The 24740-nt window shown below is 44.9% G+C and overlaps 1 protein-coding gene across 2 annotated transcripts in view; it reads left to right on the top strand.

Moving 5' to 3' along the window:
* The window catches only part of Stk40 (serine/threonine kinase 40), a 44524-nt gene that overhangs the window by 2202 nt on the left and 17582 nt on the right, over nucleotides 1-24740 (top strand). The window contains exons 2-6 of one of the 2 annotated variants that reach the window (XM_076860743.2): nucleotides 3592-3692; nucleotides 18758-18877; nucleotides 21184-21269; nucleotides 21629-21772; nucleotides 23900-24127. In XM_076860743.2, the coding sequence (XP_076716858.2) occupies nucleotides 18766-18877; nucleotides 21184-21269; nucleotides 21629-21772; nucleotides 23900-24127 (570 nt within the window). In that variant the 5' untranslated portion in view covers nucleotides 3592-3692; nucleotides 18758-18765. The remainder of the gene's footprint in view (nucleotides 1-3591; nucleotides 3693-18757; nucleotides 18878-21183; nucleotides 21270-21628; nucleotides 21773-23899; nucleotides 24128-24740) is intronic. The other variant, XM_076860742.2, reaches the window with a different exon arrangement.

Below are 24740 nucleotides of genomic sequence, written 5' to 3' on the forward strand. Positions count from 1 at the left end.
ATAGGCTGGAGCCCTCTTCAGAGACCACTGTGGGCTTCTGAGGGAGGAGTGTTGTTACTATGGTAGGGGTCTCTGCTGAGAAAGCAGACATAAGTGGGTACTCCCTGCATGGGCCTGGGCTTCTCTGTCTGGTGCAGAAGTGCCAGCCTGCCACATGTGCCCTTCTCTTCCTGGGATTGCAGATCACTTAAACAGCTGGATAGGTGGGGCTGACCTCTCAGATAGCTGGTTGTAAGGGATATATTTGCTCATGTGTGCCTTTAATTTGACCTTTGAGGAAGGCAGTAGATTGTAGTGGTTTATTTGGTCGTGGTTTATTTTGGTTCTACGCTAGGGGTAACATTTTCTCCATGCCCAGCTTTCTCATCTGTAAAATAGGAACAATATGAGTACTTCCCTAGCAGGGTAGTTGTAAGGATTAAGTAAGATGGTGCAGGTTGAATACTTGGTACTCACCAAATAGATGGTTAGTAAGTGTTAGCTTTTGTTGCAGGCTGCTGGAAAGAACTTCTAGGAATTAGTTGAAGCAGTTCATGGTGACTAGAAATGTTTCCCACTGAGCTGTCAGAACTGTCCTGAGGGATCACAAGATCACAGAATTTTATTATATTCTTTCTGAAAAGAAAATTTTGGGGGAGTTTACCCAGTCTGTATGGGAGCAGTGCAGATGATTCAGCTTAGCTTTTTAAAAGAACCATTTTTTTAAAATAGAAGTAGGACTGCAGGGGGGGTGGTGGACAAAACAGCATTTTAAAGTACACATTGGAGAAAATGTATTTAGAATTTTTCTGTGAGTCCCTACTAGTGACCCTTGTCTGGAACCTAAATTGGCATAATCAGGAAGCATCAATCACTTTGATGAGTCTGGTAACTCAAAATACAGAACCCCAATTGCATACACGTGAGCTGCCAAGTATGGCTGGTGTGTGCTGGGTACTAAGAGGAGGAGGAGGAGAAGTAAGACCCTGCCTTGGAGGAAGTTGTATTCCAGCAGGGACAGGTGGGCACCTAACCCATAGACATTTGCACAGAGCTTGGTGAATCTGCTAGAAGTCTGTGCAGCATGTAGCGTGAACTAAGTGAATGGATGAAGAGATTGAAAACTTCATAGAGTACTTAGAACTTGAACTGGATCTTGAGGAGTAAATAGAATTTTCTGGGAGTCCATGAAGTACTCAGAGGGGGAGCAGTGTGGCACAGGTGCAACTGTGTGGTATTTTAGGAGCCACAGGGGTTCCAGCACAGCTACAGGCAAGCTGTAGAGGTAGGCAGGCACCATGCTAAGATGCTTGAACTTTGTATTCTGTTAGTGATGAATGTCTGAAGTGGAGGAAATACAGTATTAGACCTGTGTCTTCCAAAGAGCCCTCTGGCTGTGGGATAAGGATGGACTGGAGTCCCAGTTGGAGCTGGGCAAGGTGGCTCACACTTGTAATCCCAGAAACTTGGCAGGCTGAGGCAGGAGGATCTCAAGTTCAAAATCAGCCTCAGCAGATTAGCCAGGTACTTAGCAACTCAGTGAGACCCTGTCTCTAAGTAAAATATAAAAAAGGGCTGGGGATGTGGCTCAGTGGTTAAGCACCCTGGGTTCAATTCCCATACCCCCCACCAAAAAAAAATTAGGAATTAGTTGAAGGCTGTTGGTAGTTATCAGAGCAAAGGCTAATGGGGGCTTGGATCAGAGAGGATGGGGATGGGGAGGAGGGCAGAGATCAGAAATGCTTGAGGGGAAATCCACTGGTCTTTAGGAGTATTTGGAAGTGATGGTTTTGGGTGACAGTGAATGATAGTGCAGTGATCTGGTGGCTCAGGGAGAAAATAATAGCCAGTGGAATCTGTAGCTCCATTCAGTAAGTCCTGAGATTACCCCCAAGGGGAGTATCAATTGCAAAGTCCTATGAAACCCTGTTGAGCTTTGGGGCAGGTGTGCTGCTTTTGCCTGAGTCAGCACCTGAAGAAGGGCAGCTTCCCTTTGCCTTTTTTCTGTCCAGGTTTGACCAGAGAGTGAACTTAATCAAATTTCAGAAACTCCAGTACAGACAGCCCTTCCGTCTGACGATTGCCACCCTGATTCAGCAAGCTATAGCAGATGAGGGATCTGAACAGCAGCAGACCCTCAGAGGAGAGAGACCTTTGTCAGCGCCCCCTGTAGATGCTATTTGGAAAGAGATCTTGAGATTGGATTCACTGCCTGATGCTGGGTTATCAAATTGAATCCTGCTTCTCAGAACTCAGAACCATCAGGGATGTAAAAGGAAGCTGCCTCTTGTCCCTCTGGGTTCTGAGGGAGCTGGGAACTGCCCCTGAATTCAGTGAGGCTATGGAGAGTGGAACAAGCCTGTTGGAATTTGGGAGTTTTTCACAGGTTTTGTCCTTGGGTTATGGTGTTAAATGAACAGAAAAGTCACCTGAAATAAGAGCATTTTTTTCCTCCACTTGCTCAGATGATACTGTATCCTTGAAAGTGATTCTAGGCCCATAGCTGCCTCTGCATAACACCAGGCTCTGTAATGAAGAGCCAGGATGGGGAAAGTTGTTTTTCTTGCTTTGACTTACTTACTGTCTTAGAAATGGTTCCATTCTGGCACATGTATGTGTCTGGGTCATTTGGGGCCATATTTTGTCCCATCTTGAGTGTAGTTTATTCAGCAAACTCTCTGTTGATGATAAACATAGGTTATTTTCTGTCTTTGGCTCCCCAAAGCTGATGTAACTTTCTTCATACATATGAATTTAACTTTAGATATCTACATGATGCATTTCTAGAAGAGGGGTTGCTGCCCCAATTAAAATCTCTCTTGCTTTTTTTTAAAAAAAATTCTAGGCTGTCCATTGATAAGCTGGAGCAGCCTTACTCCCCCAGCAAGTATATCTACTCCCAGGTTGAATAGATGGGCAAGAGCCCAGTGGTGTTGGAGTGGTCATTGGAATAGGAATTGGCAAGAGCAGGACTCTTCTATGTTTGGAGCAAAGCTGATATGAGGTATGTTAAGGGGACAGCAGTACTTCTAGGGAGAAGCTCTTTTCAGCCCCTTGTAGATCTTTTTTTTTTTTTTTTTTTTTAAAGAAAGAGTGAGAGAGAGCGAGAAAGAAGGAGAGAGAGAGAATTTTAACATTTTATTTTTTCAGTATTTGGCGGACACAACATTTTTGTCTGTATGTGGTGCTGAGGATCGAACCCGGGCCGCACGCATGCCAGGCGAGCGCGCTACCGCTTGAGCCACATCCCCAGCCCCCCTTGTAGATCTTGAGATTAGCATAGCCCAACATTCCATGGGGCTTTTGACTCCATTGCTGATATCTGCCATTTCTGGAGAGGAAGAGACCTGCTACTTTTGCAGCAAATATGTTGCTTCAGGCTTCAATGGGTTTAGGGTGTCTCAGTACATTCTATGCTGACTCTTCCCCTGAGGTATTTGCATCTAAAGAAACCGGAAGCAAAACAGCAAAAAAGAAGGATCCCCACAACCATCAGATCTCTTGCTGAGTCCTCTGCAGTACTGTATTGACTCTGAGGAAGGAGGGCTTATCTGTGCTTTATAGAACAGCACAACTAGACTGAAGGGTTAAGTAGCCTGTCTATCATTACAGAGCTAGTGAGGACAGAGCCGAGACTTCCAGCCACATTTGTGCAACTCTGGAACCTGTGCCATTTCCTTCCTCCATCCTGACCAGGCTATGGCCCCAGGGAGGTGAGTCCACATAGACTCTTGGATTCATAGAACTATGAAGCTTGAAAGGACCTTGACAAAGCTCAGCCAGTCCCTTCTTTGCCGGAAGAATGGAACTCCCACTGCCTAGAGACAAGTTTTTCCTCCTCCTGTCCTATGGGTAGTGGGTAAAAAGACTTTAAATCTAGTTTATGTAGCAGTTAAGGGTATAGGCAGACCTGGCTTCAGAATCCAGCTGTGCCACCTGCTAGCAGAATGAACTTGAACAAATCATTCTAACCCCAGTTTCTGCTTCTATAAAATAGACATAACAGAGCTGGAATTGTGGCTTGGGCTGGAGTTGTGGCTCGGCGGTAGAGCGCTTGCCTAGCACGTGCGGGGCCCTGGGTTTGATTCTCAGCACCACATAAAAAATAAATAAAAATAAAGGTATTGTGTCCAACTACAACTAAAATAGTAAATAAATGTTTTTTAAAAATAGGCATAACAATCCCCGTATCCACTATTGTATTGAGGATTAAACACAGGGTTTTGTCTGTAGCCTGTTTAGCCTAGCACCACTATGTAGTCAGGACCCTGGCCCCAGCTATGATGAGGCCCAGGTGATGTCATTGCTGGAAGATCTGTAAGTATCACCAAAGGAGCCTCCTGAGCCAGCTGTTAGCCCTTCTGCATGCCAGGTAGCAATCAGGAAGTTCCTCATAGAAATGTTTGCAAGCTGCCTAGGAGAGTTGAAGCTGTCCAGGAATGTTGACCTTGACCTTTCCATCCTCAATCTCCTGCATGGTACACATACATCTGGGGCACTTACCCCTGTTACTATGCCATATCCTCTCAAGTTGCCTTCTGTGAAGCCCAGCCACCCTTGATTCCATTACTGTGCTTAATAATTCTAATGAGTTCAGAAAATTCTTTAGTTTCTCAAAAATTATTATTATTAAATTATTGCTATAGTAGTCTATGGTAAAATAGTCAAATAATACCAAAGAATATAAAATAAAACTACCCCCTCTCCATGGGCCCCTAGTTCCATTGCCTGGAGGTATCCACTATTAAATTTTTTCTAGAAGTCTCCTTCACATATTTGTTTTAATCTGCTTTTTCGCTGGCTGTGACTAAAAGACCTGATAACAACAGTTAGAGGAGAAAAAGTTTATCAGTTTCAGAGGTCTCAGTTCATAGATAGCTGGCTCCATTTCTCGGGGCTGGAGGTGAGACTGAACATCATGGAGGAAGAACATGAAGGAGGCAAGTGGCTCAAGACAAGATGATCAAGGCAGAGAAGAACTCCACTCACTGGATACAAAATATAAACCCCAAAGCCACGCCCCCAAAACCTACCTCCTCCAGCCGCACCCTACCTGCCTTTAGTTACCATTCAGTTAATCCCCTCAGAGGATTAATACACTGATTGGGTTAAAGCTCTCACAACCCAATCATTGCACCTGTGAATGTTCTTGCATTATCTCACACATGAGCTTTTGGTGGGTAACTCACATCCAAACTATAACAATATTCAAGGATATAGGGGTTTTTGTTTTAGTGTGTGTGGTACTAGAGGTAGAACCCAGGGCCTCATACATGCTAGATAAGTACTCCTTTTATTTGGAGAAAGAGTCTTGCTAAATTGTCCAGGGCTAGTCTTGAGCTTGTAATCCTCCTTCCTCAGCCTCCCAAGTACCTGGGATCACAGAAATGTGCCACTGTGCCCAGTTTTAATATTTTAACAAAAGTAGTATCATTTTATACATATAGTACTGCAGTTGCTTTTTGAGGATAACTTTATCATAGACGTCTTTCTTAGGAGGTATGGACCTAGTCTTAAAGACTACATAGCATCCCATTATTAGAGGAACATAGGTTTCCAGGTCAGTCTTGGTGGGTAGACTAATATTTGGGTTGTTTCCTTTTCTGGGATGTGTGGGTGTTTTTAATTTTTTTTGGTTTTGTTTTTTGCTACTATGCATGGTTCCATAGGGACCCTGGTTGAGCTCATTCTTTTTTTTATTTTGATATATTTTTAGTTTTCAATGGACCTTTATTTTATTTATTTATTTATTTTTTAAAAAAAATTTTTTAATATTTATTTATTTTTCTTAGTTCTTGGCGGACACAACATCTTTGTTTGTATGTGGTGCTGAGGATCGAACCCGGGCCGCACGCACACCAGACGAGCGCGCTACCGCTTGAGCCACATCCCCAGCCCTATTTTATTTATTTATATGCGGTGCTAAGAATCAAACCCAAGGCCTTACACATGCTAGGCAAGTGCTGTACCACTGAGCTACAACCCCAGCCCAAGCCCATTTATTTTTATAAACTTACTTGAGTATACCCCAGATCTGGAATTGCTGGACCTAGGCATGTGTATTTTCTTCTTTTTCTTTGTTGGCTCTAGTTTCATTACATCTTCTGTGCAGTTTCTGGGCCTGAGATAGAGAACCCCCCTCTTAAGACATACATTGGATAATAAATGTGCTCTCGCTAGTGCATGTGGGATGTCTCATGGCCCTCAACATCAGCCCTGTCTGACCTCTCAGTGGCTCAGAGCAGGTGGGGCTCTTACATGGGCCCACCCACGTGAATGGCCAGCTGAGGGGCACTTTGATGGTGGGGCCTGCTGCCTGCCTCTATAATCATACCAGACAGCTTCTTGCCCTTCTGAGCAACCACAGCCAGCAGCATTCCATAAAACTTCAAAAAGCAAACTGTATTGTTCACTGTCAAAGTTGTGAAATTTAATTTAAGGTTTTTATAGAGGCAGTTAAGGAAAGGCAGTTTGTTGGCCCCACTCCAAATTCTCTTTTTCACAGGACAGTTGTGGTGATTTTTGCTGTTGAAAACGGTGTAAAGAGAGAATTGTATGCACCTGGATCCAGCCTTATCTTTCCTGGGTGACTCTGGAAGTCTGTGATAGAAGGAAGAGATAACATTTATCTAGTACCTCCTATATGCTGGTTTCTGGCAGTCCTTGGAGGTACCCTCCTCAGGAGCAGTGGTGTTCCTCTCTAAGTGAGGAGGCTTTTAGCAGAGAAGCATGTGTCCAGGCCATACAGTGGACAGAGAGGTGACTCTCAGGCTTAACCAGTCCATCTGGTGTCTTGCTGCTTTCTCCTACCTGATTTGGGCTGTCGTGAGTAGCAAGACTTGAACTCCTCATGGGATCCTATGGAAGCCTTGTACCTGGGCTGAGTCACCACATAAAGCAATGACTGATATTTTGAGCTGAGGAGCCCCTGAGTCACATGCTCATGCCAGGATTTCCCTTGTTGCAATCTTTTAGCCCAAGGAAGCGGGAGCAGGTTGGCATGACACAGGAGAGACTTGCTTTGCTATCGCTGCACATGACAGAAGGCCCCTCTAGAGTCAAAGACCACCACAACTTTTTTCCAAGCCACTGTGCTTGGCTGCTTCCCCAGGCTGCTTCTCTAGATGGGGAATCCCAGACCAGCACAGCCCAAGAAAGAGCTATTAAGTCTGTCCCTTCCTCCTCTAACACCCACACATAGTGACAGATATTTGTTGTCACATCAGCTGCTTCCGGAGATAGGGAGGAGGGGTGAGCTGGTGGCAGGGCTGGTAGCATTGCCCTGGATCCTGTTTTGGTGGCTCTTAAGTGACTGCTAGTAAAGTCCTTTGCCCCCGGGAGGAGCCAGCCTGTCAGCATCCCCAGGGACTGTTTTCTTTTCCTTTTTTTTTTTTTTTTTTTTTTTTAATATTTTTTAGTTATAGACGGATGCAATGTCTTTATTTTGTTTATTTTTATGTGGTGCTGAGGATCGAACCCAGGGCCTCACGTGTGTGAGGCAAGCGCTCTGCCACTGAGCCACAACCCCAACCCCTAGGGACTGTTTTCTTTTTTGGCTGATCTTTTCCCCAGAAGAACCTGCAGAGAGATCTTCTGTCCACCTCTGTGTGCACAGCCCCAATGCTTTTCTTTAAGAATTCTTCTGGCATTCTCTGAGCAAGGGACCTTTAGCTTCCAGACCATCCTTATACCCTTCACAGAGGCCACAATGGAGCCCAGTGGCGACTTCCTCAAGTCACTGGAGTAAAGAGTGGTGTGAGAATGATTACACAGTCTCCTGGTGTGGGGCTAATTCAAGAATGCTGTCTCCTGGAGGAGACTCTGAGCTGGTTCCCCAAGCTGCAGACATAGGGCTTTTCAGCCCCTTGTGGTCCCCTGGCCTGCTGTACTCAGCACACTGGAATTATTCTGAGGAAAAGCAGCCATAGAGGACAGGTCTGGTGTGGATATGCTGGGAAGAGCAGGCTGGGCACAGGGCCCTCTTTGTGAGCACCCCTCCTACTTCCCACTGGCTGAGTCACTTCCTCTCTGGCTGCTGCAGGTACTCTCCCACAAGCCTGCTGGGAGCAAAGCAGCTTCAGGGGCTGGGATTTACCCTGTGTACCCAGAAAACTCTGAGTAGAAGCCCTGGTACACTTGTAACCCCCGGGCAGTAAAGCCCAGTGTTTAGAGAATTATGTGACATATATTCTTGACAAATTGGAGCTATGCATATCCTGAATTTTGAAAATGAACTAAATTATTACTCTGGGAACAGTGAAGATGACAGCACATGCACCGGTCTATGTCATCAGGGAATCCTGGTTGAAGTCAGAGGATTGCTAATCCTCCTCTCCCTCCACCTCCCCATCCCCTCAGCATCTATCCTGAGCACAAAGCAAATGGCTTCCAGTGGTTCCTTCAAGCTACCAGGGAGAGGATTTAGGCCTCCTTCAGCAATGGCTATCATTACTGAATGACATTGCCCTGTAACAGTGTCTCCTTCCAAGCCAGGCTAGCAGGAGTAGAAGAGAACAGGCCTCAGGGAACCTCCTTGTTTCCAGGCTTTGCTTTTTCAGTAATAAAGCGGGGAAAGTTATGAGAATTAAAGAGAGAATAGTGCAATGGCACACGCCTGTAATCCCAGATATTTGGGAGGCTGGAGCAAAAGGATCACAAATTTGAGGCCAGCCTATCTCAAAATAAAAAGGACTAGAATGCCAGGTGTGGTGGTGTGCACCTGTAATCCCAGTGACTTGGGAGGCTAAGGTAGGAGGATAGTGAGTTCAAAGCCAGGCTCAGCAACTTAGCAAGGCCCTAAACAACATTGTGAGACCTTGTCTCAAAATAAAAAAATAAAAAAAAATTAAAGGGGCTTGTGTTGTGGCACAGTGGTTAAGGACCCCGAGGTTCAATCCCCAGTACCAGAAAAGAAGAAAAAAGAGGGGGAACCAGGATGTGGCTTGGTAGTGAAGTGCTTGCATATAGCAGGTGCAAGACCCTGGGTTCCATTCCCAGCACCATGCAAAAAAAGAATCTAGGAAACCCCAGGAATGCTTTGTGGCAAATAGGAGGTACCCCTAAAATGGAAGTTAAAAGGCTAGATGCCTGGAAAGATTTGCCACAAGGGAGGTCTCCTCAAGTGATAAAAACTGAGACTTGAACCCAGTATATGACCTCTTGATTTATCTTGCTTTTCCCAACTGGCGCTTGGATAACTGGTTCATGATTTGAAGCCCTCAGATCTGTGAACTATGAATTTTGCTTGGTTTCTTGGGTTGAGTGTGGATAGAGAATGGGTCTGTAGGGAAGTCCTTGATCCAGGTAGATGCATCTACATGTGAGCATTGAGGTGCAGTGAGGGTGGCTTACAGAGTGCTTGGGTCAGAACAGGTGGGGGTTGGCTGTGGGGAGGCGTTCTTGGTAACGCAACCTTTGACCTAGCCCTTTGACCAGAGAGGCTCTACAATTCCTCCTCCAGAATGTCATGGCCCTTCCCTTCCCCACTCACCTGCAGCTTTCTGGCTTGGCAGCCCTCAGTTTCCAGAAGTGCAGTTTGTTTACAGTAGGTCTGGAGGGTGCTGCCCTCTCTGTGGTTGATATTCCTAGAATTATGCAGGCTTAGGTGGAATGGGAATAGTGGCGAAAGCAGCATGGTCATGTAAATAGAATATGAGACTCAGTGATGGAAAACCTGTGTTCATCTCGTCTCAGCTTTCAGTAGCTACCCAGGTAACTTTAAGTAGGTCTCAGTATCTCTAAACCTCAATTTTTTCCCCTAGAAATGTGTGTTTGGCGAGGGTGTTCATTATTATTAAATATTTGCGAGTGCTTTGAAAACTATAAAAACATGTACAAAAATTAGATAGTTAATGTGGGCATCCCACATGGACTCTTGAGTCTGAAATTCACCATTCAGAGAGACTCATTGGGAATTGATGAGGGAACTGGCAGCCCTCCAGCGTGGAAGGTGGTTTGTAAAACACAGGTCCATGGGTTATCTTAGTTGGATCACATATTCAGATTCACATGGCTCACCTCTAGTCTTCTCCTGTCATTCTAGATATAATGAGAGTAGTAGGAGTTTTTTAGACCAACAGAAGGACCTTCACACCACAAACCTAGAGTGGCCTAGAAGATCTGTTGCTAGTGTGAGTGGTAGGCTAGGCTCTCACATTTGCACATCTTTCTGTAGGAAGGCAGATCTTTGTGCTGGTTGCAAAAGGGGTGTTCTTATATCAGGGGGTAGTCTGTCTCTTCTTGGGTGAGGAGTTCTGCACAAACTACGTGTGTCATGAACAGGTTTGGTTCTTCTGTGGGGGTGGCTCTCCAGCAGCAATCACTGTTTAAGCATTGGTGATCAGCCCATTTAGACCCTGTCCTGCCCCATGCATTTCTGACATGGGACTTTTCCTCATTAAACTACCCAACACTAATGCAACCCTTGTCTGCAGCTGTGATGCCCTGTCTCTTGCCATTAGCTGGCAGACATTGGCTAGCTCAGGGTAAGAGACAGGGTATCAGATGTACTTTCTCTGGTCCTACTCAAGCCTCTGGTGTCAAGGAGGGCAGAACCATATTTTATATCTCCTTATCCAGCTGTTCCTATCCAGTAGAGGCTTTAGTGCCTTCTAGATGCATAATGGACAGTCCCTCAGTTTTCTCTTTAAGCAGTTTATTAGACACTGAGAAAGTAGAGACAAATTGAACTTGAGCCTTCAGAAGCCCACTACCTGGGATGGAGGATCACAAATAAACCAATGGTTACAGCCCAGTAGGAGAGGACAGTGGTGCTGTGGTTCTCTGGGAATTAGAGGAGTAGCAGCTGGCTCTGGCAAGCAGCCTTCTTTGAAGACCTGTTGCAGAAGGTGACAGTTCAAGTGGAAGGAAGAGCCAGCCAGAGAGAAGGGCAGGGCAGGGGTGTCCATGGCATACTTATGGACTCTTGAGTCATGTGTTGTGACTGCATACAGTGTACATACATGAGCAGTGATGCAGGGAATGTAGCCTGGGTCTGACAGGCTCACTGAGGAGTTTAGGGTTTTTTCCTGAAAATCATGGAAGCCCTTGCAGGACTTCCATGGCAGAGAGACATACTGCAGCCTGTTGAAATCTGTTTGTCCAGCTAAGATGGAGTGGTTCCTGCGTCCTTCCTGATTAGCCTAAAGGAGAGCAGCGCTCCACTGTCGCACACCTGGTGCAGAGAAACCCTTTGAGGATGTGAACACAAAGACACCTTAAGGTGATGAACCTGGAGATTGCATGGAACCCTCACTTTTTTCCCATTCCTTTATGCTAATAGACTAAAACTCCAGTTCATGCCAGCCTGGCTCTTCCTACCTAGTATGAGGTTCCAGATTTTGCCACTATGGCTGTGCATCCAAGGGTAATCTCCCTCCCCCTTTTGGGGGGGTACTGGGGATTGAACCCAGTGGAGTCTACCTCTAAGATATATCCCCACCTTTTATTTTTTATTCTGAGACAGGGTCACCCTAAGTTGCCAAGGTTAGCCTCAAATTTATCATCCTCCCGCCTCAGTCTTTCCAATCACTAGAATTACAGGTATTCACCACCATGCCCAGCAGGCAGGCCCTTTGCACCTGTGCATTGGGTTTGGGGAATTATTCTAGTAGGTTGGACTTTCTCTTCTGCCTCTGAGTGCCTGAGAGTAAATTCCAGACATCATGACGTTCACCTCTAAATACTACAGTATATATTACAGGACAATCTAAGAACAAGGAATTCTATGTAACCACAACACAATATTCAAATTCAGGAAATGTAACTGATATAACACTATTATCTGATATTAGATAATATTAATGTATATTCAGATTTTACCAGTTGCTTAATCATATCCTTTATAATTTTTTTTTCTCTAGGATTACCCTCATGCCTTTACTTGGTATATGTCTTCAGTCTCCTTTAAGGTGGAATAGTGTTTTAGATTTTCTCTATCTGACATTGATGTTTTTGAAACATATAGGCCCATTTTGATAAATATACCTCAATTTATTTGTCTCATCATTAGATTCAGTTTGTATTATTTTTGGGGGGAGGGAATAGCATAAGTAATAGATAGATCTGTTCAGCACATCATATCAGTAAGCCCATGATGTCATTTTTCCATTATTGGTAATATTGATTTTGACCAGTTTCTTCAGTTTACAGCTTGCTTTTTTCATTTGTGGTGTCTTTAAACTCAGTGAATTTCACAAATCTTTCAATCATATGTGCTCAATTGTTTTGACAAATGCACACAGTTAGAAGCTATGTCTTTAAAGAATAAAAGTTTTCAAGGCCTGGGGTTTGTGGCTCAGTGGTAGAGTGCTTGCCTAGAACATCTGAGGCACTGGGTTCAATCCTCAGCACCCACATAAAAATAAAAAGATATTGTGTCCAATTATAATTTTAAAAATACATATTGTAAAAGATAATAAGTAAATAAGATAAGGTTAAAAAAAAAGAAAAGTTTTCCAGGTGCCAAGTAGGTTGATGGAGGTTCAGGATCCCTGCCTTTGGTAGATAATGTCAGAGGTAAAGACTAGAAGACAGAAGGCTGCACAGCTTAGGAAAACTTCCTTTTTATTGATTGATTGATTTTTGTTGTTGTTGTTGTTGTTTTGGTACTGGGGGCACTCAACCACTAAGCCACATCCCCAGCCCTTTTTATATATATTTATATTAGCTGGCTTTGAATTCTCAATTCTCCTGCCTTAGTCTCCTGAGCTGCTGGGATTACAGGCGTGGACCATCATGTCCAGCTTATTGATTGATTTTTTTCACAGCCAGGAAACCTAGGAATGGGGATTGGGACTACTGACAGGGACAATCTGAATATTGAAACTGTTGACTTAGTGTTACCTTGCAATAGTCCTTTGCCTTCTAGCAGGCTTTGACAGCTGCTGACAAAACATTGCTCCCAGCTGTTCTTGTCCACACACATGCAAATGCACGTTCACACAGTGAGGAATTCACTGGGATGGGACCATAGTTTGTTCCTTTATGGGGACTGTCCTTGGACTCTTCCTACATTGTTTTGGTTTACAAGGACCTCTCAGTCTCTCCAGAAACCAAGGTTGCTAAAAGGATGCTAGAATGAGGTTAAGAGTAGTCCTCTGTACATGTGTAGGCCCCACTGCTGCCTGTCATGTTTGCTGAGGAAAGGGGATTTGCTCTGCTCTGTGCCTGTGTGGGAACCGTGCTTTTGGTCCACTTCTAGGTAAGTGATTGGACCCTCCACACGCTGGCCAGGCTTCAGTTTCCTTACAGTGGTTGAAGCTGAGGACAGACTAAGCTGGGTAGGACAATGACTATTTCCTTAGTTTAGTACCATTTTTCTTTGCAGTCCACCTCTCTTTGAAGATAATATCCATGAAGCCAAACAATGCTTTGTGTCAATGTGTTACCTGGCTACCCCACCCAATTCTGCTATACCCTGGCACACTGTACCACCAGACTCTGGGCATCTGTAGCCTTAGAACTTTTCTATGTCTCTACAGCCTGGCTGGGAAAGCCAGGCTCACATTGCCCATCTACTTTAGATGACCTTAGCCCCAAATTGATAGCTAAAACTAGGCTTCCCCTACTCACACATGCTATGGTAGCTGTCTCAGAGTTGAGACCTTCTCATGATGAGACCCACACCCACTCCTCAGGCTTGGAAAAGCACACAGAAGCCCTTGCTTTCAGATTGAGAAGTATAGCTGTAGCCTAAAGAAGGCAGAGCTGCCAGTCTGGGTTCTCCTTCGGTGCCCCCTCCTGACAACTCCCCTCCCCCCACCCACCATTGTTGCCTCACTGGTCTTCCTGTTAAGTTTAGGTTCTAAGGAGATTGATGCTGACATGTGAAGATAGAACAGGGAAGAGCTGACTAGTTCAAAGCTCTAGATACTTTACTTCTAAGCCAAGACACTGAGCAATGAATGCAGGAAACAGCAGGCATCTGAGCTAGGCTGGGCAGGACCCTTCACTCAAGCAGGAGGAGCAGCTATCTCTGGAGGGGCCAGGGCCCTAAGTCCTTGAGACCAGAGTATCCAGAGCTGAATCATCACACTGTGTAGCCAAGATTCTTGCAAGCAGGCCTCCCCACGGGAGCATCTGTGAACCACTTGCAGGTGTGTCTCTGGGGGGACACTTATTAGGATGATTTGAGGGTGGGGAACATTTTTCCTGTGCATCAGTGGGTGCGGGGGCAGGAAAGTGTGTCCCCAAGCGCTTCATCTTTGCTTTCTTCACTAGTGAGCCCTGCCCCCATATCTTCCAGTCTACTGAGCTTGCCTCTCCACCATGCTTGCTTTGCTTCCGTCAACTCTGGGTATTACGAAAGGGTATTCAGGAAGGGAGGCAGCCTGGCTACCTCTTCCCCGCCAGCACTTTCTCCCTCTCCCTGCCCATCTGTTCCCATCCTTCTGTCTGCCTGTGTCTTGGAGCAGTTCCCGTGCCATTTGCTTGAGTTGAATCCTGAGTGGGGTAGGTGGGGTCGGTCTGAGCTCACTCATTGTCTGGGCTGCAGCTCCTCCTGGCAAACTGTTGTCTAGACCATGCGTAGGATGTAAGAAGCTTCTACACAGATGTGATGCAGCTCTCCAGTGCTCTCCAGGGAACCAGGAAGAAGAAGAGGCTCAGCACCCCAGGGAAGATGGAGGATGGAATCAGAATATATGATACCATTTATTTATTACCAGGACAGCTTAGGACAAGCACAGGACTGTTAACCCTGGAAATAACTCTCACCAACCGTGGTGCACCTGCTGAAGTGCAGTGCTTTTATTTATATATATAAACCCGTATTTATAAATATATATATGATACATGTAGATATATATACACACACATATAAGTACATGCATATGTATGTGAGTGTTTTTTCTTTATAGAACTTTTAGAGGTTAGGAATTTTTCTAGTGGGGCGGAGAGACATTAAACATACAAACATACAAATAAATACATAATTACAAAATGTGGGAAGTGCTGTGAAGGAAATGACAGAGTACTGAGACTAACTGGGATCAGGCCTCCTTGAGGAAGTGATAGTTGCTTAGGAGTTAGCCACGCAAAGAGTGGGAATGCTGGGCCAGATGCAAAACCGCCCAGCTTTATAAGATGTTTCTAGAAGCAGTTTCATTCTTCCCTGTTTTTTAGATCACATTCGGACCTAACTGGCTTCTACTCATCTGGGGACTGCTGAGCCCACTGAGTTAACCACTCTTCAGAATGAAGCGGTAGCTCTGCTCCCCAGTGGCCAGCTCAGAGAACAAATCAGAGCTGATGGGAAGGAAGCCTGGTAGCTTAAGCCAACAGTGCATGTGGTCATCTCTCCTGCTTTCCAGCTCACTGCATGTCATTAGTCTTCTGGGGTTTGGATCAAGGGCCAGAACAGCAGCATGTGAGGATTCGTCCCACCTCTTGAATACCTATCTGTTCTCAGGATAGGGGAGATCTTTCAGGAATATCAGTAAAAACAAACTAAACAAAAAGACAAAAATATTTACATAAAATTTAACCTTTTTATATTCAGAATAAGTTTAAAAATGAAGGAAAAACTGCATTCTATGTCAGTTATAGCCTTAATATATAAAGGACTCCTAAAAACAGTAACACTAATAGACATTTAGCAGTAAAAAAAATGAAGAAAGAATATGAATGAAACCAATGTGATTGTATAACATGTACAATCAGAAAAATGAGAAATTAGGGGCTGGGGTTGTGATTCAGTGGTAGAGTGCTCGTCTTAGCATGTGCGAGGTGCTGGGTTCGATCCTCAGCACCACATAAAAATACATAAAATAAAGGCACTGTGTCCACCTACAACTAAAAAAATATATATTTTTTTAAATGAGAAATTATACTACATTTATACATGATAAAGTGCATAAATGTATTCTGTCATGTGTAACTAATTAGAACAATAAAAAAATTTTAAAATAATGAAGGAAATTCACAAAAGAAATAATTCATACAGAGGCTGGGGTTGTGGCTCAGTGATAGAGCACTTACCTAGCATGTGTGAGGCCTTGGATTCAATCCTCAGCACCACATAAAAAATAGATAGATAGATAAAATAGAGGTATTATGTAAAAAAAAAAAAAAAGAATACCTACAACTAGTAAGCATGTGAGATAGGTTAATCTCAGAAAATATTAAATGTGAATTTTTTTAATGATAGACTTCTTTTTTATTATTCATCATAATAGTCATTTTTAAGAGTAAGAAAATGACCCTGCACAGGTTCTGGGACTCTCCCCGACACAGTTGATGGGAGAAGAAGTTGGCATGACTTTCTTTTTTTTTCCTTTTCTTTTTTTTTGAGATAGGTAATGGGGTACTGAACCCAGGAGCACTTTATCACAGAGCTGCATCCCTAGACTTTTTTTACTTTTTGAATTAGGGCCTTTCCAAATTGCTGAGGCTGGAGATTGCAATTCTCTTGTCTCAGCCTCCTGAGTTGCTGGGATTACAGTTGTGTGCCACCGCACTTGGTAGCACAGCTTTCTTGAGAACAGACTGGTATGGTATAAATCATCAAATACCTTTAAAAATGTGTACCCCATTTGACCCTCAAGTCTCACTTCTTTGAATTTATCCTGAGAGAGTTAAGGATGCAAAATGTATACTTGTATGTGCAGGACTGTTAATAAAAAATAATAATGGAAAGAATATGAATGTCCATATTGGAAGAGGCCAGATAAGTCATAATATATTTATACCAAGAAAACTGTAGCTGTCTCACATGATACCATAGAAGAATATCATCTCTGGGGAGTTTTTTACATTTGGTTTGGTTTTGGTTTTGGTACTGGAAATTGAAGCCAAGGGCACTTTGCCACTGCCACTAAGCTATATCCCAAACCCTTTTATATATATATAAAAATTATATTTTATATATATATATATAATTTTTATGCTAGGAATTGAACTCAGGGGCATTCAACCACTGAGCCATATCCCCAGCCCTATTTTATATTTTATTTTAAGATGGGGTCTCACTAAATTGCCCAGGCTGGTCTCACACTTGTGATCTTCCTGCCTCAGCCTTCTAGGTAGCAGGGATTACAGGTGTGTACCACTGTGCCTGACTATCAGGGTGGGTTTTATTTTGTTTTGTTGACGGCTTTATTAGGATATATTTCCCATACTATAAATATCACGCTTATAATAGGTGGGAGAAAAAGAAGCTCACAAAGTGGCATTACAGTTCGTGCAAATTGTTGTAATAATGAAAGAGTTTTTTTTAATATTAGTATACACACAGGAGAAGTCTGTCTGAATGTTAACAGCAGTTGTATCCGGGTGGTGAGAGGACACTTCCTTGTTTGTTTGTTTGTTTTTTGCTCATCTGTGTTCTCTAGTGTTTCTACAGGGAACAGCAATTATTTTTATGTGAAGAAAGAATTTACGGGAGAATGTTGTTGTTCTGGGCCCTTTGGGAAGGATGGCGGCTACAACCCTAATGTGGCCATCTGGTTTCTTTCTCTGGGCCCCTGATTACCACTCCCTGCCTCACATTGGAACTACAGCAACACAGACTACTTGGAACTTGTTGGTTTTGTGCCATTTCTTACCTCTGGATTTGCTCACCCAGACCCCTCCTCTAGAGGGTCCTTGCCCCTTGCCTGGCACACCCTTGATACCTACTCAGGGAGATGTTGCCTGAGTCCTCGCCACACTGAGCAGCCTTTGAGCCCTGCCTTCCTCGTGTGCACCTTTCCTTGCTCATCACCTCTGGGCTCTGCTTTCCTGACGCGTCTGACTTTCTGAAAGAAGCAACTCTTTCTTTGTTGTTTTTAAATCCATTTCGAGAGGTTATTGTTGTTCAGAAACTAGAATAAAAGGGCTCCTGTGGTCCCTTTTATTGAACGCCTGGGGGAGATAGGGATTATCAGCAAGTCAGTGATCAGAGAGCTCCAGTGGTGCTCTCCACCCGACTTTATGTGCACAGTGTATTTTTTTCCCCTTTAATTAAAGAGAAAAAAATTCATTTCTTTATGGTTTTTTTTTTTTTTTAGATATACATGACAGAGCGTATTTTGACATCTTATACATACATGGAGTATAACTTATTCTGATTAGGATCCCATTTTTGTGGTTGTACATAATGTGGAGTAATTAAAGAAAAATTTAAAAGTAGGAGAAGGAAGAGGAAGTAGACTCCCCTCACCCATTGAAAACTTGGGTGTTCTTTTATTTCAGAGGAGCTCAAATTTTAGGTGGGGAAGTCCTCTGGGCTGTACTCCTCATCCTTCATGGGCACAGGTGTACCCGGCCTCCTGTATAACACGCCATTTCCTAGGGCCCATGCCCCAGCACTCCTCAGACATGGCCCAGGGAGTGGGCACCATGGACCCTCTGGCTGTATGTGTTTGTGGAGGCAGGCCTCACCGTGGGCACAGGTGCTTTAGGGCTGGGTGCAGTTGGATGGGACTGGCTCCCCTCCTGTCTGCCTGTGTTGTCTCTCAGGCTCCTCTTTGGCTTTGTCATCTCTATAAAGCCCAGATTCCTCCTCTGCATTTCACCAACCCCTTTGCATCAGGCTGGCTCCCCAATTATGTGGCTCCTATCTGCTGCCTTAAAGGATACCCTCTGTTAGCACCTAATTAATCCCGAGTGAAGGAACTGTATGTAGTTCTTTGTCACTGGGAACCTCAGATGCTCCTCCAGGTGGGGAGGAGGCAGCAGCAACAGTGGAGGGCCAGCAGTGGTAGTGTGTGATCGTCCCCGAATCAGACTCACTGACCAGGTTGGCGTAAGGGAGGCTGCCGACTTATTCATCAAACGAGATCTTTTCTGTCTTGTCTAGAGCTGAGAATGAAGCGGAGAGCATCAGACAGAGGAGCTGGGGAAACGTCGGCCAGAGCGAAGGCTCTAGGGAGTGGGATTTCTGGAAATAACGCCAAGAGAGCTGGACCATTCATCCTCGGTAAGTCTCCAACAAAGTGGGTGGGTGTGTTCAGGGTAGGGCCTGGCATGTGGGCTCACACAGTCAGACTGGCAGACAGCAGAGTGCGGTCCTGACCAGCCTTCAGCCTGAACCTTCACTTTACCACTTCATTTTGTTGTTGTGACTTTTTGATTTTGTTTTTGTAACGCTGGGGGTTGAATTTAGAGCATTATGTCACTGGAAGACCAGCCCCTAGATCACTCTGCCAATGGTTATCAGTTCTGTTGTTGTCATACCAGCCTTAGATCAGTGTACCCACAGCAAACACATAACCAAATTAGAACCCAAGGTTCATCATTGAAGACACTACTTTGACTATTCTTAGATGGCATGATTAATTTCACAGAGTATTTTGTATAGCAACCCTAACCCTTCTTATAAGTACAGAAATCCCGTAGAATTGGTTGTTCCCAGTAGGCCAGAGGAGCAGCTGGTGTTTCTACATAATATCTGAAGCCAGCAAGTCATATGGTCAGGGTTGCAGGTGATGTAGGTCCTCAGGGGACCCTGATTCTCGTGGTGCTAGAGGCCAGGTATGACTTTTGCTTTGGGACAACATTTTGGACGTATGGGCATAGGAGATAGCTCAGACTTCAGACATTGATCAAATAGTTAATGGTACTTACTGCATACCAGGCCTGTGCTATTTGCCAGGGATACAGCAATGATAAAGACAGGTAAGTTCCTGCCCTCATGGAATTTAACATTCTAGTTAGAAATAAACAGAGTAAACAAGAAATAAGATCATCACTGGTGCTTGAAAAGTTGTGAAGGAAGTAAACAGATGGTGTGAGAATGAGAAAGACCTGTAGATAGTGCAACCAAGAAATGACTCTGAGGAAGTGACACTCAAGCTGACACCCCAGCATGAGAAGGAGCAGCCATGTGAAAATCGGAAGAAGAATTCCAGGCAGAAGGGACAGCTTGTGCAGAGGAAGGAAAGGGCCGACTGTGTTAGGAATTAAGAGCCTGTTAGGATGCGGGGATGGGACAGTGCAGTAATGGAATGTACAAGTTAGAAAGGTGGGCAGGACATAAAAGAGGTCCTGAGTTCAATCTCCAGAATTGCACACAAAAGCAAAAAAAAAAACTTAGAAAGGTGGGTTGGAACAAAACATGCAAGCCCTTGGAGAACAAAGGAAGGAGTTTGGGTTGTATGTTAAGAATAGCAGCCACGTGCAGTGGTACACGCAAGTTCAAAACTAGCCTCCACAATTTAGCAAGGCCCTAAGCAACTCTGTGAGACCCTGTCTCTAAACAAAATACAGAATAGGGATAGGGATGTGGCTCAGTGGTCAAGTGCCCCTGAGTTCAGGTACCCTTCCCCGCAAAAAAAAAAGAACAGCAGAGGCTGGTGATGTAGCTCAGTAGTAGAGCACTTGGCTAGCATGCACAAGGCCCTGAGTTCAATTCCCAGCACCATAAGGAACAAAAAAACAGTGAGTAACTGTTAAGGATTTTTCAAGAGCAGTGGCATTGTGACATGATCATCTTTCTGCTCTGAAAGATCAGGGAGATGCTGTCCCAGGACAGCAAGCACCATGTGTCTGCAGAAATACAGAAGGTCCCAACAGCTGGCACTTAGCAGAGATCAGGTAGCTATATTGAAATCTCTAGGGGAACCTGTTAAGCTGTAGTGTCCTAGATCCTCACTCTGGGGTCACTGAGTTAGAGGGTCATTTGGCAGCCTTTTCTCACAGATGCTCCCTAGAAATTCCAGTATAAGTAAAAACCTTTGTTTTGAGGAATGTGCCATCAAAAGCCAAGTGCATCTCAGGCAGATACTATTAGATGCATACACATCCTTTTTCCTTTTCTCCCTCACCCTTACCCTCTTCCTCCCTCCCTCCCTCCCTCTCTCCCTCTCCCCCCTCTCTCTCCCTCCTTCCCTCTCTCTCTCTCTCTATCTCGATCTCTATCTCTCTATCTCTCCCCCCACTTTTCTTTCTTTCTTTCTTTCTTTTTTTTGTTACCAGAAACTAAATTTGGTACCACTCTACCACTAAGCCACATCCTCAGTCCTCTTTTATTATTATATATTTTGAGAAAAGTTCTCACTAAATTATCAAGGCTGGCCTCAAACTTGTGATCATCCGGCCTTATCCTCCCAAGTAACTGGATTATAGGCATCCCTCTCTATTTATGGAGAAAAGACTATGAGAATTCTCCACCAAGAGATTGAGTGGTCAGTCCAGTGGGGATGAACTGTGACACACACATGGGATTTTGACATGGGATTGTAATAGGGCTTCTAAAAAGTAAGCCAGTGGTCCTCTGTGCCCTAGGTCCTCGTTTGGGCAACTCACCAGTGCCAAGCATTGTGCAGTGTTTGGCAAGGAAAGATGGCACAGATGACTTTTATCAACTGAAGGTAAGCGAGACGGGAACCCATGGCCCATCCTGGCAGCCCATTCCACCCTCCTCTCCATCTTCATACCAGCATTGCTCCCATGAGCAAGAGTAGCACCATTTCTTTCCTGGGAAGTAATCAAGTTCACACAGTTGTGCTCAGAATAACTCCTGATTTAAAGAGGTTTATCTGTGCATAAATGACATGCCTGTCACATTAAGAAAAATGGCTTCACTTCACTCTGTGTGTGTGTGTTTGTGTGAGTTGTGCACATGTATCACATGGTAGAAAGCAAATTCCCTGCTTCCCCTGTTGCAATCATTCTGCTGGGTAAAGAAAGGTGTTTGTTCTTTTGGTTTTCTTTTTGTACTTCCTTCAAGATTCTTACCCTTGAGGAGAGGGGTGACCAAGGCATAGAGAGCCAGGAGGAGAGGCAGGGCAAGATGCTGCTGCACACCGAGTACTCTCTGCTCTCTCTTCTGCACACGCAGGATGGTGTGGTTCACCACCACGGGCTCTTCCAGGTGAGTGACCTGTTCTCCATCCTCACCTAACCCCTCACCTAACTTCTTTTGCTGAGAGCACATGTTTCCACGAACAACTCCTGGCGTATGACTCACTAGTGTACCTGCCCTGCTGGGTGTATCAGGAACTCTGGGGTGGGTGGAAGTCAGGCTGGGGCCACACTAGCTTCTATAGCACTTCTGTGGTGCAGAAGCTTCTTTCAGCAGCCAGGCTTTTTTGAAAGATTGGTTTTCCAAGAAGAAAGGAAAGCAGGAAGTCACTTAAAGATGCTCAGGCTCAATTGGGCATAGTAGTGCATGCCTATAATACCAGCTACTTAGGAGGCTGAGGCAGGAGGATCTGAAGTTGGAGGCCAATCTGGCAATTTAGCAAGATCCTGTCTCACAATAAAAATTTTAAAAGGGCTAAGGGTATAGCTCTGTGATAAAGTGTTCATCTAGCATACATGAGACCCTGGGTTTGATCCCTTCTATCAAAAAAATTAAAAAGAACATCAGGGCTCTTTTCAGTTGCATTGTCAGGAGCTGGGCATGCTGGGGCAGAAGGGAGGGCAGTGAGGAGGGGTCAGTAAGGGTCTTGTTAGATTTTCATAGGCACCACCAGGCCTTTTGTCTGCCCAGGCATTTCAGTTGGTTCAGCAAATGGCCTTGAGCTCCCAGGCTCTGATGTTCCAGATTCCTTGGGACAGGTACTGGTTAGCAGATGATACTCTGAGAAGAGCCATCCTGGGACAGAAATGAAGCTGTCTCTCTCTCTAGTGATGAAGAGCCAGGATGACCAGAAGGCCCCCAGCTCAGGCCTGGGAGCAGCCTCTGTGTCGGCAGAGCTTGTGCAGAACCTTCAGCCATCCTGCCCAGGGCCAGCTCCTAAGGCAGATCTGATATTTGAGAGGCAGTAGCATTCCAGGGAGGGCACACATTTTGAAGCTGATAGCCCTGGATTAAGGCTCTGGATTTGAGCCTTAGACTCCTTATCTGTAAAATGGAGAAAGCGATAATGGCACCTCCCTCAAAGGGTGGCCAGGAAGATTAATGAGTGTATGTGTAACACACCCAGCAGTTGTGGCACATTCTCATCATCATTGTTGTTTCAAGCAATAACAACTCTTCATCAACTTGATTTTCTGACAAAACAAATGGAAAATGCCACCCACATCCCACATCCATACCCCATAAGGTCTCATTCTTAGATTTGCAGTTAGAGGCAACTCAGAGTATCATTAGGCAATTCTAAAGGTTAGAGTGTTTCCTTTAAACATGAAAGCATTGAGGGTATTTGTGATTTTTTAGTATTTCATCTCTGACATCTTTGAAAGTTTGGCCATGGTTTATGTCAGCCTGCTTGGGATGACACCACGGGCCTTCTTAAGATGGTGGGATTAAAGTCTCCATGTTGTCCTTATTTTTATCTCACTTTGCAACAAGGAGAGTGATTCTTGTATCCACAGTGTAGGTCACAGTGCCCACCTGCTGAGCCCTGGCTTTGACACTGGATATAAGTTCTCTCATTTCTAATTCTCAACAATTGGGGAAGGGTATTGCCAGCTCCCTTTTACAGAGGAGGAACCAGAGACTCAGGGAGGCTAAGAAAATTACCCCAGGTCCCACAGCTAAGACAAGGAGAAGCTGGGGCCAAACCCAGCTTTCTGAGGACAGAGCCACACTCTTAGCCATGATTATGTGACTACCTGGGAAAACAGTTGCCTTGGACACCGAACTGTGAGACTCTTGGAGCCTTTTGGGATTGACTACTCTTTAACTTAACTTCCTTGTGGAAGGAAGATGCCCCAAGCCCCACTTTTGCTGCCTGCACATTAGGGTTTAAATACCCAGTTGACTTTAAATGCTCAGCTCAGATGCTAGTCCTTTGCATTATGAGCAAAGTATGAATCCTTAATCTGAGATGTTTTGTTCCTCAGCCCATTGGTCTTGGCACTTGGTGTGGGGAAGCTGAGTTGTGCTAAACACTCCATCTGGCTCCTTGGGCCTCATTCTTCCACCTCCCACAACTGTAGTCTTCATCCAGGCTCTGGTTGGTTTGAGTGTACAGCTCCTGAGAGTCCCAAACCCCTGGCCTTGGCCCTGCTGGGTCCACAGTCAAGCCCTGTCTGGCCACTTACCTCTCAGGACCGCACCTGTGAAATCGTTGAGGATACAGAATCTAGCCGAATGGTTAAGAAGATGAAGAAGCGCATCTGCCTTGTCCTGGACTGCCTCTGTGCACACGACTTCAGTGACAAGACTGCTGACCTGATCAACTTGCAGCACTATGTCATCAAGGAGAAGAGGCTTAGCGAGCGGGAGACTGTGGTTATCTTCTATGACGTGGTACGCGTGGTGGAAGCCCTGCACCAGGTGAGAACCCACATATCCTGTGGCTTCCTGTTCTTTCCCCAGGGAGTGGCCAGGGCCCCATGTGTCACAGAAAAACATCCTTCTTGCTGCTGCTCAGCAGAAAGCAACTCTGTCCTGCTGTTTTGCAGCTGGGAGTATCCAGAGAAAAGTGGCTGAAGGGCAGATGCTCTGAGTGGTGAGGCTCAGTGCCGCAGGCCACAGTCCACATTCCCAGTTAAGGCCGACTGGATAGCCCTGCAGAGCCCCATGCAGTAATTCCCCTCAGTCCAGAAACTAAACTGTAGCCTCCCAACTCAGGTGGATATGAGATATCCACCTGACAACTACAAAAAAAAAAAAACGGATGTTAGGCACTCCTAGGTATGGGGGTAGAGAAACCTGAGCCACTTCCAGACACAAATATTTGGTGCTCTGAGCCTGTAGTAGTTGATTACAGAATCAAGACAGCTGTCTCTGAGCCCTAACCCCAGCCCAAAGCTTGTTTCCGTGGAATGGTTGGTGGAAGAAAAAAAGAAGTTGCCAGGTACAATGGCACATACCTGTAATCCCAGGGACGCAGGAGAACCACAAATTTGAAATGAGCCTCAGCATTGTAGAGTGGCTCTAAGCAGCT

Source organism: Callospermophilus lateralis, chromosome 7 (genome assembly GCF_048772815.1).
Source record: "Callospermophilus lateralis isolate mCalLat2 chromosome 7, mCalLat2.hap1, whole genome shotgun sequence".
NCBI lineage: Eukaryota > Metazoa > Chordata > Mammalia > Rodentia > Sciuridae > Callospermophilus > Callospermophilus lateralis.